The 14234-nt window shown below is 33.3% G+C and overlaps 1 protein-coding gene across 1 annotated transcript in view; it reads right to left on the reverse strand.

Moving 5' to 3' along the window:
• LOC110021662 (ras-related protein RIC2-like) overlaps positions 1-11122 on the reverse strand; it is a 35506-nt gene extending 24384 nt beyond the window's left edge. The window contains exon 1 of the mRNA XM_020720246.1: positions 10785-11122. Within this exon, the coding sequence (XP_020575905.1) occupies positions 10785-11005 (221 nt within the window). The 5' untranslated portion in view covers positions 11006-11122. The remainder of the gene's footprint in view (positions 1-10784) is intronic.
• Between the last annotated feature and the right edge of the window lie 3112 nt (positions 11123-14234).

The following is a 14234-nucleotide window of genomic DNA, read 5'->3' on the forward strand; positions in this document are numbered from 1 at the left end:
TCTAAGGTTCTAAGATAGTCAAAGGGAGATCCCTAAGGCTAGATTCCAAACCCTAAGAGAAAGACTAAACCTCACCAAAAATGAGGTCAACACACATCAGAGTGACTAGACCTCACCAAAAATGAGGTCAACACACATCAGAGTCTATTGTCAAAGATATAGAACATTAAGATGCATTGAATAAATCATTGGTGTGTTGGAAGAGATGAGCATGTTTATATAAATATGCAACAACAACAACAAAGCCTTGATCCCAATAAGTGTAACATGAATCCTTTTTCTCCATTGCGTCCTATTTAGTGTCATATTTTCATTTAATTCTAATAAATTAAGATCATTTTTGGATGAATATTTTCATTTAGATGAATATGCAAAAAATAAAAAATAAAAAAAATAAAATATAATAGAATAAATAAAAAATTATAATGGCCAAACAAGTGGTAGCATCTATTGAACATGAGTTGCATTAACTTATCTTTAATATCAAACAAAACAGTCTCAATACCAATTTGATTTCATTTTTTTAATCCCAACAGGGCAAAAATCTTAAAGGAAGAAGTTGCGAGCTTCCAACACTTGTTTTTATACTCATCATTGCAAGCAAGAAAACAGTTCCCCAAACAGGACTGTGGTGGCGGTCTAAAACGCAAAGCAGGCATTCAAGTAATATATGAGCCTAAGAAGGGACTTTAGTTAACATAGTACATTAGAATGGGCATTTGATAATGAATTTCCAGAACTAAATAGTGAACTTACAAGAATATTTTCCCAACAAGTATGTCTTTTGATCTTGCAAGAGAACATTGTCATAAAAATTAACCCTTCATACCAAACACAATTTAGCAAGTTATGTGTGATCAATATGTGTTACAATTAGAACAAAATTGCCTTATAGAGATACATCTAGAACATTGAGAAGTTATTGAACCATAAAAGGCATTTGAAAAGAATAGAAAATGAGTATAGTATCTTAAGCTTCCAAAAATCCTCAAAGAAGACCCATTACTAACGTAATGTCAATATTCAAACTTCATGGAAGTGTTCAAAAATAGTTCAACATTCACTTTGTCTATAACTTGTGAAGGAGAAAATAAAAACAAGCACTTCATAGTTGATTTGATCTACTCAACCATAATGATGGTTGGCCTTATAAATTTTGTTCATGGTTATTGACAATACTCGAGTTATAGAAGCAGGTATGGTTATTGACATAAATATTTTTTTAAAATTTGGACACTATTGCGCAAGACACCCATCTTGCACATAAAAATATTTATGCGGCAAAAAATACAGAGGTTAATTGAAGTTGGCTATAATAATACTAGTCACTGAGGCTGTCGGGAAGATTTTAATAGTATGATTTATCGGGAATCATTACATGAGACTTGCTGTGTACATTTAATATATATCCAGATAGTTTCAACCTGTTCCAAACACGAGACAAACTATTTGGCAAAATGAGCGATAAATTTAGACTCTAGCGACATTTCATGAAACTTGTACCAGTTTGACCAATTTCCATCAAATTTGAGCATATAGACTTGTTAATCACATATGCAGGTCAAAAAATACCCAACAACAAATATGGTATGTGTGACGATCTTTGGTTTCCCCTATTAAATGCAATTTTTTTAGAAATCACTAGGATGTCACACTAAGGATCTCATTTGGCAGATCTGCAAGGAATGTTCCCAGAAGCAAATGCAAAAGTGAATTGGGCTACCAACATGTAGGAATGCATCATTGTAGATTGATCTTCTTCTTAGGCATCACGTCTTTAAAGTGAGAAATTTATTGAAAGCAGGTGATTGCTTCCATACAGAAATGAGTTTGGCCAAAGGTTGAGCATTGATTGTGCAATTATTTGACTCAATTGCGGCAACTTGTTGAGCTAATACATATTGTCAACAGTCCAAAACTTTACGCCTACAGCATAACAGACTAAGTGATGATGAATCACTCTAGAAATTATTTAGATCCACCAAGATTAGAATTAAAATTCCTTTATTTATGCTTTCTGCTCTTGCAAACTCAAAGGATAGACCATGTCAAGATCCACCGAAGACCAAGGAACGAAAAGATCTCATATCTTAAAAATTTTTATCTTAACTTAGCAAAGGACTATCGGATCTGGATTTATCGAAACTCAGGTAAAATTAATATGGCTCATGGCTTATGCTCTTACTTGGATGTACTTGGCAAAGGAAGTGTGCTAGTGACACAACCCTTATGATTTAAGTTAAATTGATGGCAAAAGTTCATATATCCAGTGCTTCAAGATTTGATGGACTAGCCGGCCCCAAGTCCTAATTTGGCAAATGAACTTCTGATTTCTTCTTCAGTTTTGTGCTTTCTAGTTTGATAAACTTGATGTAGAAAAGTCCCAACCAAACTTTACCCAATAATCGAATAAAAGGAGAAACTGTACTATGAGATGTGCTATCATTTCTATTGAATTTGACAAAAATTTGGACTGATTTGGCTCAGTTGAATAATTGATTAAAAGTTTAAAACTAGTATGTAAGCTGTTTTATGCTTTGTGTTTTGATAGATTTGACAATGGATATGCATTGGTTACCAAGGCTTTGGGAATTGCATTACGTATATGGTAAATAGCAATTATTCTGATCATGCTCTAACTGACAAGCAAATGTTTGACCAACTAATTTGAGTACGAGGTGAGGGTTGGTCGGAGCACACTGTAGCATTACGTATATGGTAAATAGCAATTATTCTGATCTCTCATGCTCTAACTGACAAGCAGATGTTTGACCAACTAATTTGAGTACGCGGTGAGGGTTGGTCGGAGCACACTGTATATATATGCACCGTATACTCAGATCAGTTGGTCAGACATCTGTTTGTCAGTTATAAGCTCCCTCTGATCTGGGGTTCGATTCTCCCCGAGTGTAGGATGTGGTACTCGAATTTTTAAGCGTTGAGGGATGTTCGGGGCTCGTATAATAGCCTCCGACCATTCCTCACACACATGCATGTTTAATAAGGATCTTGGTGCATAGCACGCTATCAACCAAGATGAAAGTTAGTTCACGGGAGATCTCAAAGCAAAACATGATTTCAACCTAAGCATGAATATATATAAAAAAGAATTAAAAAGAGTTTGATATGAAAATATTAAAAATGTGCCCTACCTTATAGAAAGACTTGCGAAAACTTTATTTTTCTCTCTTTTCTTATGTTTGTTTTTTTTTCTTATTTTATTTTATTTATGTTGTTTAGGATCATGGCATGAAAGCAAGATACCAAACCAGATAGGTGTAATTTCCTTGAGGATCTCCATGCAAAATATGAATTAATCCAAAACATAATGGGATTCATTTAAAAAATACTTTTGTATAGCTCATGGCACCCGTAAGTTGTTGACCCCATTTGATGCCAAAGGTTATTTTTTTTCCTTTTGATGCCAGAGGCTATATCAAGGATCAGCAATGCACTCGTTACCAGGCCATCATACTAAATAAGCAACTACTTTAAAATTTTGCAAGATGTATAAGACTAATCCTATCTTTTTTTCTTTTTTTCCTACTCCCTTCTTTTTTTTCACTTTGCATAAAGCATTTAAGACTACGATCAGTCTAGGGCTATTTGAAAAGCTCGTCGTTTGCAAATAGCTCGTGTTTGGCTCGATATAAAGTTCCAATTTGATTTGCTCGACAAGATTATGAGTAGAACACAAACAAAAAAAATCTAGGCATGATTTATAAATGACTCGAACACAAACAAAAAGTTGTTTGGTCATGTTCCATTCGTTTTAGATCAAAATAATTAAATAATCAATATTTTATAATTTAAATTTTTTATTGTAACTTATAAGCTCATTCGACTTGTTTTGGCTTGTCATTCACGGACCGGTGTGGTGCAAACCGTGCAGTGCATCCGGCCGTGTAGGAGAAACTCATAAAATATAATCCAAGTCGTCCACTTAAGCAAACAACTATGGGCTGCTCGATAGTCCCTTTAAGGCTTAAAGCCTTTATTTCATATGAAATCCGAGTTTTTGTTCAAGGCTTCAAGCTGTGAGAGGAGAGCGAAACGACAAGCTTCCTTCAGTTCCTTCTAGGGTTTGTGCTTTTGGTGTATCTCTAGTATTTTTTTGTCTTGCCTCTTGTAATAAATTTTGACAGCATCTCTCGAGTAGAGGCTTCGAGCCGCTAGAGTTCTTTTCTTCTCATCTCTTAGGAGTTTCTGTCATTTCTAATATGGTGATAATCTTAATTCTTAAACTATTTCTCCAGTGAAATACGGTGTTTCACAATAGTTTTTAATTACGTTGTTTTCATTTAGATGAAAGGTTTTATAGCAATGAATCCTAGTTGTTTACCTAAGCCCAACTTGTGTACTTGTGTTGTTGGTTTAATTTAGTGTTTCGACTATTTTGAGTAAAACAATGACTATTTAATACTCTTTCCGCTTGAAGCCAGTTAGTGAGGCCCTAGATATTTTTTACATTTTGTTTAGGCTTTCATCCTTTCAGCTTGATAGTGAATATGTAATTCTTTAAAGTTGGTTCATACATATGTATTTTCTATAATAAAAATTGTTTAGAATAATATTTTTTTTTAATCAAGCTCATTTCAAGTTGACACGGGCCAAAATCAAACATATTGAACAAATTCGAACTGAACACGAACAAACTCTTAGCCAACAATTTCGAACATGAGCCAAACACGAACCATACTTTCGAATGAGTTGAACATGAACAAAGGCTTGGCTCATTTACAGCCCTATCAATATTAGTTGAGCACTTCATTTAAAAATATGGGACAATCTACAAGACTTTATCGTTTATCAAAATCACAATGAACGAGCTCATGAAGGCATCAAAGTTGACTTAATCTTTGCAAGATAGAGTTGGCGTGATCCCTCAAATTCAATTATGTAAAAGGCATAAAGTTCCACCCTCATAACTTGTTGATTGTTGATTTGAAAAAGCCCACAATGATTGGACAATCGATGTAGTTGCTATCGTGAGTTTCTTCGTAGTAGCTCGTATGATCCCTGCAATTGGCATATGCGAAATGCCGGCTCCATAAAATTTGTTTCTAGATGAAAGCGTCATTTTTTTTCTTTTTTGAAGCAAACAATTCTCAATTATGTAAGAGGCATAAAGTTCCACCCTCATAACTTGTTGATTGTTGATTTGAAAAAGCCCACAATGATTGGACAATCCATGTAGTTGCTATCGTGAGTTTCTTCTTAGTAGCTCGTATGATCCCTGCAATTGGCATATGCTAAATGCCGGCTCCATAAAATTTGTTTCTAGATGAAGGCATCGTTTTTTTTCTTTTTTGAAGCAAACAATTTTTTTCAAGAAAACATAAAAATCAAAGATGAAAACTTAGGAGTTCAACGTAATAATCTAACCAACAAGCATATTATAATATTTTCGAGACGAATAATTCCCTTCAAAAATACAAGAAAATCAAAGTTGAGATTTTCTTATGAGTTTAGCATAACAATCAAGCCCACAAGTATTTCATAATATCAACAATATGTTCTTTTTTTTTACTGAAAGGCTTAATAAGTTTGATCAAATCTTCTATTTGACAATTTTTTGTTCAACGAATGGAGAGTCCTCTTTAGCTTGCTTTGAAGTATCTTGTTCAGGCTATAGAAGATCTTGAAAATCTAGCTCTACCATCAGTTGCATATCAAATGGGTGCCCACATACATGTCCATCTTTTATCTTGTTGGCAAGAAAGAGTTCTAAACAACTTGGTTATATTTTAGCTTGTTGAGTTTAATTTTATTTATCTTGCTCGGCATTATGCGCGGATGCTGGAGAATCTTTTGCATTTTTAGATTGCTTTATTGAAGCCTCCTTAGTTGTCTATTAAAGCCTTTAACAAGCTTGACACATCGACCACTTCTCTTATATATATCCCGTATTCTCCACTTTAAATGATTACATTAAACATGGTACTTTAGAGCTTAACTAGTTGCAACATTTTGAGTTGAATTGAAAGAGGATCAAAATGTTCATCCAATTCTAGAAAATCTTTCTTGGTAGTCCCTTAAAATATCTACAAAAGGATTCCATATGCAAAATAAGTTACACATTTGAATCTTGTATTTGTAGAGACTATTTAAACTAATTGTTGCCTTAATCACCACCAAATTATAGGAAAATTTTGGAGGAAGATATTTCTTAGTTTTGAAAATTAAGTTGTCTAACCCGTGAAAGATGAGTGTTTTGCTTGCCATCATGTTAAAGAGACCCTATGTTGTGAAAGTTTCCCATCTATTAGAGGACTAAGACAATTTGACTTGTGGTAGTAAGTCATTTAGAGCAATCCCCACTTTGAATCCAAGAGCATAAACGATTTCAGGTCCCTTTGTTGAAGTTTAGTAAGCCCGATGTCTTCCTTATTGTCTATCAAACCCTTTGACAAGTTTATGAAATTGTCCACCGAACTTTGTGCAACAACAAGAACAACAAGCCTTTATCCTACTAAGTGGGGTCAGTTACATGAATCATTTTCTCCATTGCATCCTATTGAGTGTCATATTTTCATTTAATTCTAATGAATTAAGATCGTTTTTATACAATATGCCCAATTATTTTTAGGTCAATCCTGCTTTTGTTAACATAAATCGAATCTAAAACATATACTCTCCAAACCGGATTACAGATGGCAACTTTTAATGGGACCAAACCATCAAAGACAACTCTCTTTATTATGGTCCGCCAGTGAATTTTTTGTCTCCTTTGAAAATCCAGTGGAGGTTATTTTGGCCTCAACACCTCTCTTGTATCTACCCCATTATCTTTAGAGCTTAATTGGTTTCATTTTGAGAAAAGTTGAAGGAGGATCAAATTGTTCATCAAACTCCAAAAGAGATTTCCTGGTGGCCTCTCTCTTGCAATCTCTATAAAAGAGCTTTGTAAGTAATTCATATTACGTATTTCAATCTTGTATTTATAGAGATTAGTTAGCCTTAATCACCACCAAAACAATGGAATACTATTCAAAAAGACATTTCTTGTATTGAAAAGTTGGATTTTGTAACCTGTGAAATAAAAATTTATAGGATAAGGGGTTATTTGGGATCATTTTAAAAAAAACAAAAAATAGAAAACAAATAGAAAAACTTTGCTTATTTGTCATTTTTCTTTGTGTTTCAAATATTCATTTTTAAACACAAGGGACTCGTTTTAAAAGAGGAAAAACACCTTCCCTTCTTCGCTCCTTCGACCAAGCTCCCCCTTGGTGATCCTTCGGCCCTGCTCCCCCACAACTTCTTTGGTCGGCGACACATCCAGGTTTCCCATTGCCGCTTTGCATTTTTTTGTTTCTCATCGAGCTCAATCGTTTTGTGTCATCAACAAGTCTCACATGAAGGTCAAGCTCAATCGTTCTATGACACGCTAGCCTCCATCCCGACGACTATAGCCTCTGCATTGGTCGAAACTGTTGATGCTTTGGGCAGCAAACTGAAATCTATACACTACATTAAGATATCCCTGCTCTTTGAGATATTGATTTCATATTTCATCACCCATTAGAACAACTTCAACTTTATGAAAATTGTTCTTTCTTGATTTTATATTTCATCACCCATCAGGCCAAACATCACATTTAGTTCATGTTCTGGATAAATGTTGAGAATGCTAAAAGATGAATTTGTGATAAGAAAGAGCAGGATGGCATAAATGTAAGAAGAAAAGTTTAAGTGGCATATATTTAAATACATAAGAAATATGTCATTTGTATGTAAAGACCCTTACGTTTAAATATTTTTAAAAAAAGGTGTGTGTGTAAACTGATCTCAATGAAAATTTGACACTCAATAAGACACAATGGAGAAAACGGATTCATGTACCAGACCCCACTTAGTGGGATAAAGGCTTGGTTGTTCTTGTTATTGTAGAAAATACATAACCAAACATTTTTTTTGTTTTTAAAAATAAAAAATAATAATAATAGTACCAAATGTATTTTTTTAAAATATAAAACAAAAAGAAAACAAACAAAAAATATAAAACGGAAAGTGATCCCAAAGAGGGCCCAAGTAATTCATTATTACAAGTTAAAGAGAATACGAGTTAAGAAGATTTTACCACCTACTTGAAAAGTGATGGAGTTTGACTTGCAATAGTAAGCGGATTTTACCACCTACTTGAAAAGTGATGGAGTTTGAGCATTTAGTGGAATTTGATAGGAACAAGATAAGTTTCCGCCGGGATTAGAGCAAAAATAATATATTATATTTTGTCAGTACTAAATCAAAATGATATAATCTTGAATACATAAAAGATAAATACCTACAACAAGAGAGGTAGGCTATCTCTCCCAAAATATTACCCTAATTATATGTCGGCCTAACATTTTCTAAACCCAGTATATGTATATATACCTTGTCCTCGAGGTGGAAGAGAAAAATTTGTTGTTGGAATAAGTCGTATAGCTCCCACATTGCGTTATGATCTCGCAATCTTTTTCATTTAATCAGCACTTCTTTCGCATCTGCAGATTCATATTACACTTCTTTTAACTCAAGAGGCTCCAAGAGAAATTCCATACCTTCATCTCTCCTCAGAAGTGCTCAATGCATAAAACATAATATATAGGTATAACCATATTCTTGATGTGCACAATTTCTTCCAATCTTTGATTAATTGCAGCACCTTTAGTGCTCCCACTGAACGGACCTGGACTGATCCATTGCCTTTGACGGCATCAACAACTGCATTAGAAATTGAGCCTACCCATAGATGTACCATGTCCCTTGAATTCTTGCAAATACAACATTTGCATATTTGTATTACCATACAAATGAGATTTCTCAATGCTCGAAGTGAGACATAGTTCTTTTTGTAAAATACTTGAGAATATGCTTTACACTGTTAACTCAATCCATGTTAAAATGTTCTGACATTGTAGTCATCCACTCTGCACTTGTAAGCCACAACAATGTCTCAATTTCTGATGCCAAACACATTGTATTCCCAAAATTTTCATATAAGGCACTTCTATAACTTCCACAAAGAATGATAATGGTATTTTTTTGGATCATCGTAAAGCGTCGTCAACGGATCTTTTATGTTTACATGAAGCTTAGACTCCACCTCCTTAATTTGATCGACTCCTCTTCAAAAAGATGAATCAACCAGATATGTTAACGTTGAAATGAAACTCTGGGGTAGCAATGGCACGCGCGGATGGGAGAAACCCTCGGTCTTACGATTATTGCATGCTTGTGTTTTCTCCGAGACAGCAATCTACGTGCCAACTAGAAAACTTCTACAAATTGTTGCAAAAGTTGTTGAATCGAACTCGGAATCTTTGCCAACTCAGTATTATGTGTCTCTTCAATGCTATGCAACTCGATCAACAATCCAACCCTGTGTCATGTATTGTCCTATCCATGGACTTGTGCGTCACCAAGGCCTTGCACAAACTAAGGTCACCGCGAAGCACCACTATCTTGTCTTCCTTTTGGAACTCCATTGTTAGGAGTTTCCAATTCATATTTGTGCAAAAATTATCATGTAATTTCTTGTATTGTCATATTTGTGCAAAAATTATCATGTAATTTCTTGTGCCCACTTTACAAGTGTTTTTTGTATTTGTTTTCTATATTTGTCAAAAATTATCTTAATTTGATAAGCTAATTAAAATACTCCAAACATGATGCATTCTAGATGAATTCCCTTGAAAATACATATTTCTTATAAATTCACACACTTGTAATTTGAAAAGCACAGCAAAATCAAATGGAAGCTTAACTTCTCTAGTTGATCCTTAATGGGTTACTTTAAATTCATTGTAAAAGCAACCCATGGAAAAGAAATACAAGTGTGATGAGCTTGTGAAGGAAATGAACAAAAGGTTTTTCAACGTAAGAATTTTGTCTACAGATTAAGCACACAATAAGTATCACGTAAGTAAACAATTTACTCACTAAAACAACCCATAAAACCAAAACAAGCTAGAATAAAGCTGCAAGGTGAGATAAATAGCCTAGATTAAAAATAATCAAGATCCAATCTAGTAATTCAGTTACCATAACAAGTTAAGACAAGAATCCATTCCACATTTTCTAACTAATTGAAAGAAATAATCAAGAACAAGATATTTCTCCAATGGCACCAACTAAAACTAACTTAACTCAAAGACCAAACTTTTAAACAAAAATTACAACAAGCAGAAACAAAATCAGATCTAAATTACAAAGGTGAAATCCATAGTGCCAATCTGAAGATTGGCTGTGAACAACCTAATCATGAGCCCATTCGACCGCAACTCAATATTGGATCAAATCCATTTGATCCAAAATCTAGCAGATTATACTATCTTCATTTAAGCCAAGCCTGGTTCATCAGTTTTGACCAGATTTGGACGCAACCTAATACCCCAATCAATTTTCAAATGATTCTAAATATCTTATGAATACTTTTTAGTCCAATATAAGATAACGTCAAACATTTAAATAACATAAATATGTATACATAGATATAAATATATAACAGCATGCATTACATATACGAATGCACATGCATTGACAGATATATTTTAGTACTTTCAGATCAGATCTACAGCTGGCGCAACCGAGGACAGACCAAGCTCAAGTCATAAGTTTAATTCAAACAAAGAATGACTAGATAGTTGGATCATAAATTTCCTTTCAAACACCACTCCAGCCAACACAAAAAACAAAATGAATAGATCTGATCTTAGAAATGTTAGCATATCTACTCAAGGTGCCACTAAATAGAACGATAGAAGATAGAGAGGAGAGAGTAGAGAGGAGAGAAAGACCTTTCCTGACCGGCAGTGTCCCAAATTTGAGCCTTAATAATCTTGCCGTCGACATTCAAGCTCTTGGTGGCGAACTCCACACCGATGGTGGATTTGGATTCCAGGTTGAACTCATTCCTCGTGAACCGAGAGAGAAGATTAGACTTGCCGACACCGGAATCACCGATCAGCACAAGCTTAAACAAGTAGTCATAGTCGTCCTCCGCCCTGTAACTCGCCATTCTCTCTCCTCCACCTTCGAGATTGGTCTGAGAAGGGACAGCAAAAGCCCTAATGGGAGTGCAGAGAACTTACACGAACTCGGGATTCTGTATCTCTCGCCTGCTCTGCTCTTCCGCCGCGTGTACCCTCCCTTTTAAAAAGGATAATTTTACGATAATAGCCTTCCCTCGGATTCCAAATTCGGCAATTTTTGCATCAAGTGTGTCGATACGATACAGTTCGTATTAGGACTTTAATAAGAAACTTGCTACAAACAGGCCTATATTAATAAAAAAATTTATTTAATACATGAGTAGGTTTGTCTGTACACTTGACATGTCATGATTGAAGTATTGATGCAAAACTGCATCAGCATTCTTGATATAATAATTTTTTCATGAATTGATCGGGTAAATACCATCAAATATTAGTCAAAATAAAAAATATTTTGGGATCAATTTAATATAAAGAGTATATTGATATTAACATGATTTTAAAATTTTTTAAATTACATCATAATTAGTTTTTTTTTCTTCTCTTTATGAGTATTATGAAGCTTCCCTACTAATTATGCTTCCTTCTTATGAATATATTAAGGGCGAAAAAAGTCCAATTTTTAAAAGTATATTCACTTAAATTATCATGATAATTATAAACTTAAATGGCTTAATTTACTCTTATCTATTTAAATAAGTGTTTAATTAATCATAAGTACATATAAATGATTTAAACATGATAATTGAAAAGGATCGTCATTTTATTTCTATTTTTATAGAGAAATCTATATAACTACATCTAAAATATTACTATCTACATCCTTAGCGCCTAAACATTGATATTGCTATAAAAATATTATTATTTAAATCCTTGATACCTAAACTCTAATATTCACTATGAACAAAATAAAATGTCTCATCCCTTTTAAATAGCCACTCTTAGGTGTCTCTCAATAACTCTTCATTAACCCGTCTCCATTTGTTGCATATTTCTAATTTGTTTATGTAAGATTTTGGACAGTTTTGTCCAGCCCTCAGCTCGTTACCAACAACAATTGGTGGGTAAATCTTAATTTTAGATGATAATTTGTTCATTACAAAAAATTCCATTTCTTGACTTGAGTTATTTTTGTGAAATTTGAGATGTTTATAATCCTTTTATATGATTATTGAATACTTCTTGGACATAGAATCTCGTATCGCTCGCGAGTACAAAAAATTTAGTAAAGACATTGCTTTTTTATAGAGATGGATGTAAGTCCTGAAAGACAATCTGAGAAATCATGTATTGAACTTAATCTCGAACAAACCGAGAAAGAGGGCTTGTCGGAGGTTCTCTGAGCTATATGATCTCTTAGGGACGGACTCCCTTTCCTCAAAACAATGATAAGAAAATAATATAACTAAAGTTAGTGATAGAACAAGAGTTACTACCAAGTATTCTTATATTAGATGGGCCCATAGATATTAAGAGCTTTGGTGTGCGCTGATGGTGAGATATTTGAAGTTGAAAATTAGAAGCTTTGCATTTGTGTATAGGTATCCATAAAACTTGTGACATATGCAACATCTAATTTGGTGGCTTATAAAATACAATATATAATAAAAAAATTATTGTGACATATTGCTTAAAAATTAGTTATGGTTTATCACAATTGTATATGAAAGCTATGACAATCAAAACAGATAACGTTGGACAATATTTTTAAATTAGACAATTGGGTTCCTGCACCAAGAACTAAGCTTTTAAAAGAAATTGGGGTTCTCATATCACTTTTTATTACAATGAAAATGACCATACATTTGATTGATTTTATGTTAGTTTCATGGTGTCTATTGATGGTTTTCTAGTTAGTTACTAACATCATGAGGGTCTTGATGTATGTCATTCAAAATTCAAATATTTAGAAGTGTTGCTTTCAACAAATTCTTTGGATAATAGCAATTGACTGCTTATGATAACATTTGTGGTTGTTGAGCCCGCATCAAAGATATCAGATGAATGATTTTTAAGGAATTTAGGTGAGTTTTTTTTTACCTGCATCTTTCAACTATAAGGTAGAACATTTATGGTTTATTTTAGACATGAAACTTTGTTTGGCTAAGGAAATGATGTATATATTTTGTAATGCAGAAGATAGAGTTCAATTTAATTAAAGTACTACTCACACCAACTATATATTAGAATCAATTTTTTAAAAATCAATTTTCATGTTATATAAACAGTAGTTATCCCCAATAATGCAATAACGCATGTTTTGTACAACGCTATAAGGAAATTTTAATCAATATTTTGACCATAATTGAGAGAGATGCTGGCAATAATGTGTTATAAGATGTCATAAGTGTGTTGTAATAATAGTCAACTATGACTCCATGCACATATCAGAGCCATCTTGCAATTCTCTGATAATAGTTGTTGAGTGCATACGTTACAATAGAAATACAAATCCTACCAACACTAATTTGGCCGATGCAAATCAATTTTCTTTATATTACTTTTCATTCAATATACCACTTTTATCTAAATGTTTATATGTATTTTGCATGACTCCTTGGATTTATAGAGCCTTAAGTAATGGATTGGTTAAAAACAATAATGATAACAATATTAGAACAGAGTTTACAATGTTAGTGTGTGGAAATCACTCCCTAATTCATGTCCAATTTACTCTATTGGTGAAAAATTACAAAAGTTTCAATGGATTTTTATTCCTCAATATTGATTTTTTGATTTTATGCCTAGATGGCAACTCCAAATAGCATTAATGGTGACTAATAGGCTTGAAATATCCTTAGTTATAGTTAAAGATCTCAAACTCTTTACTTATGACAAATATTTTCTCTTTGAATGAGTTTGAACAACTCTCTAATTTACCGTTTCCAATGCTTTAGAAATTTATGGTTCATAAGAACTGTATTGTATGTACGTAAATGTCATAATAATAAAGAATGCCAAATACACAACTAGGAACAAAAATAATCACATAATATAGAAATATAAGATATATGATTTTTGTTAATTCAACTAAAATAGAATTTTCATGCCTATAATTGGAGAAAATATCACATGCATTAAACATATGTACAAATGATAATCAAATTCAAAAAAAAAATTGAATATGTACATGTGTATGTTATATATATATATAAGGAATGACCATAGGTCATTAGACCAACCCCAGTTAGGGCTGTCAAAACGGCTCGTTATTCGCGAATAGCTCGTGTTCGGCTCGTTAATTTTGTTTGATAA

This window comes from Phalaenopsis equestris, unplaced genomic scaffold (genome assembly GCF_001263595.1).
Source record: "Phalaenopsis equestris unplaced genomic scaffold, ASM126359v1 Scaffold000137, whole genome shotgun sequence".
Classification (NCBI taxonomy): domain Eukaryota; kingdom Viridiplantae; phylum Streptophyta; class Magnoliopsida; order Asparagales; family Orchidaceae; genus Phalaenopsis; species Phalaenopsis equestris.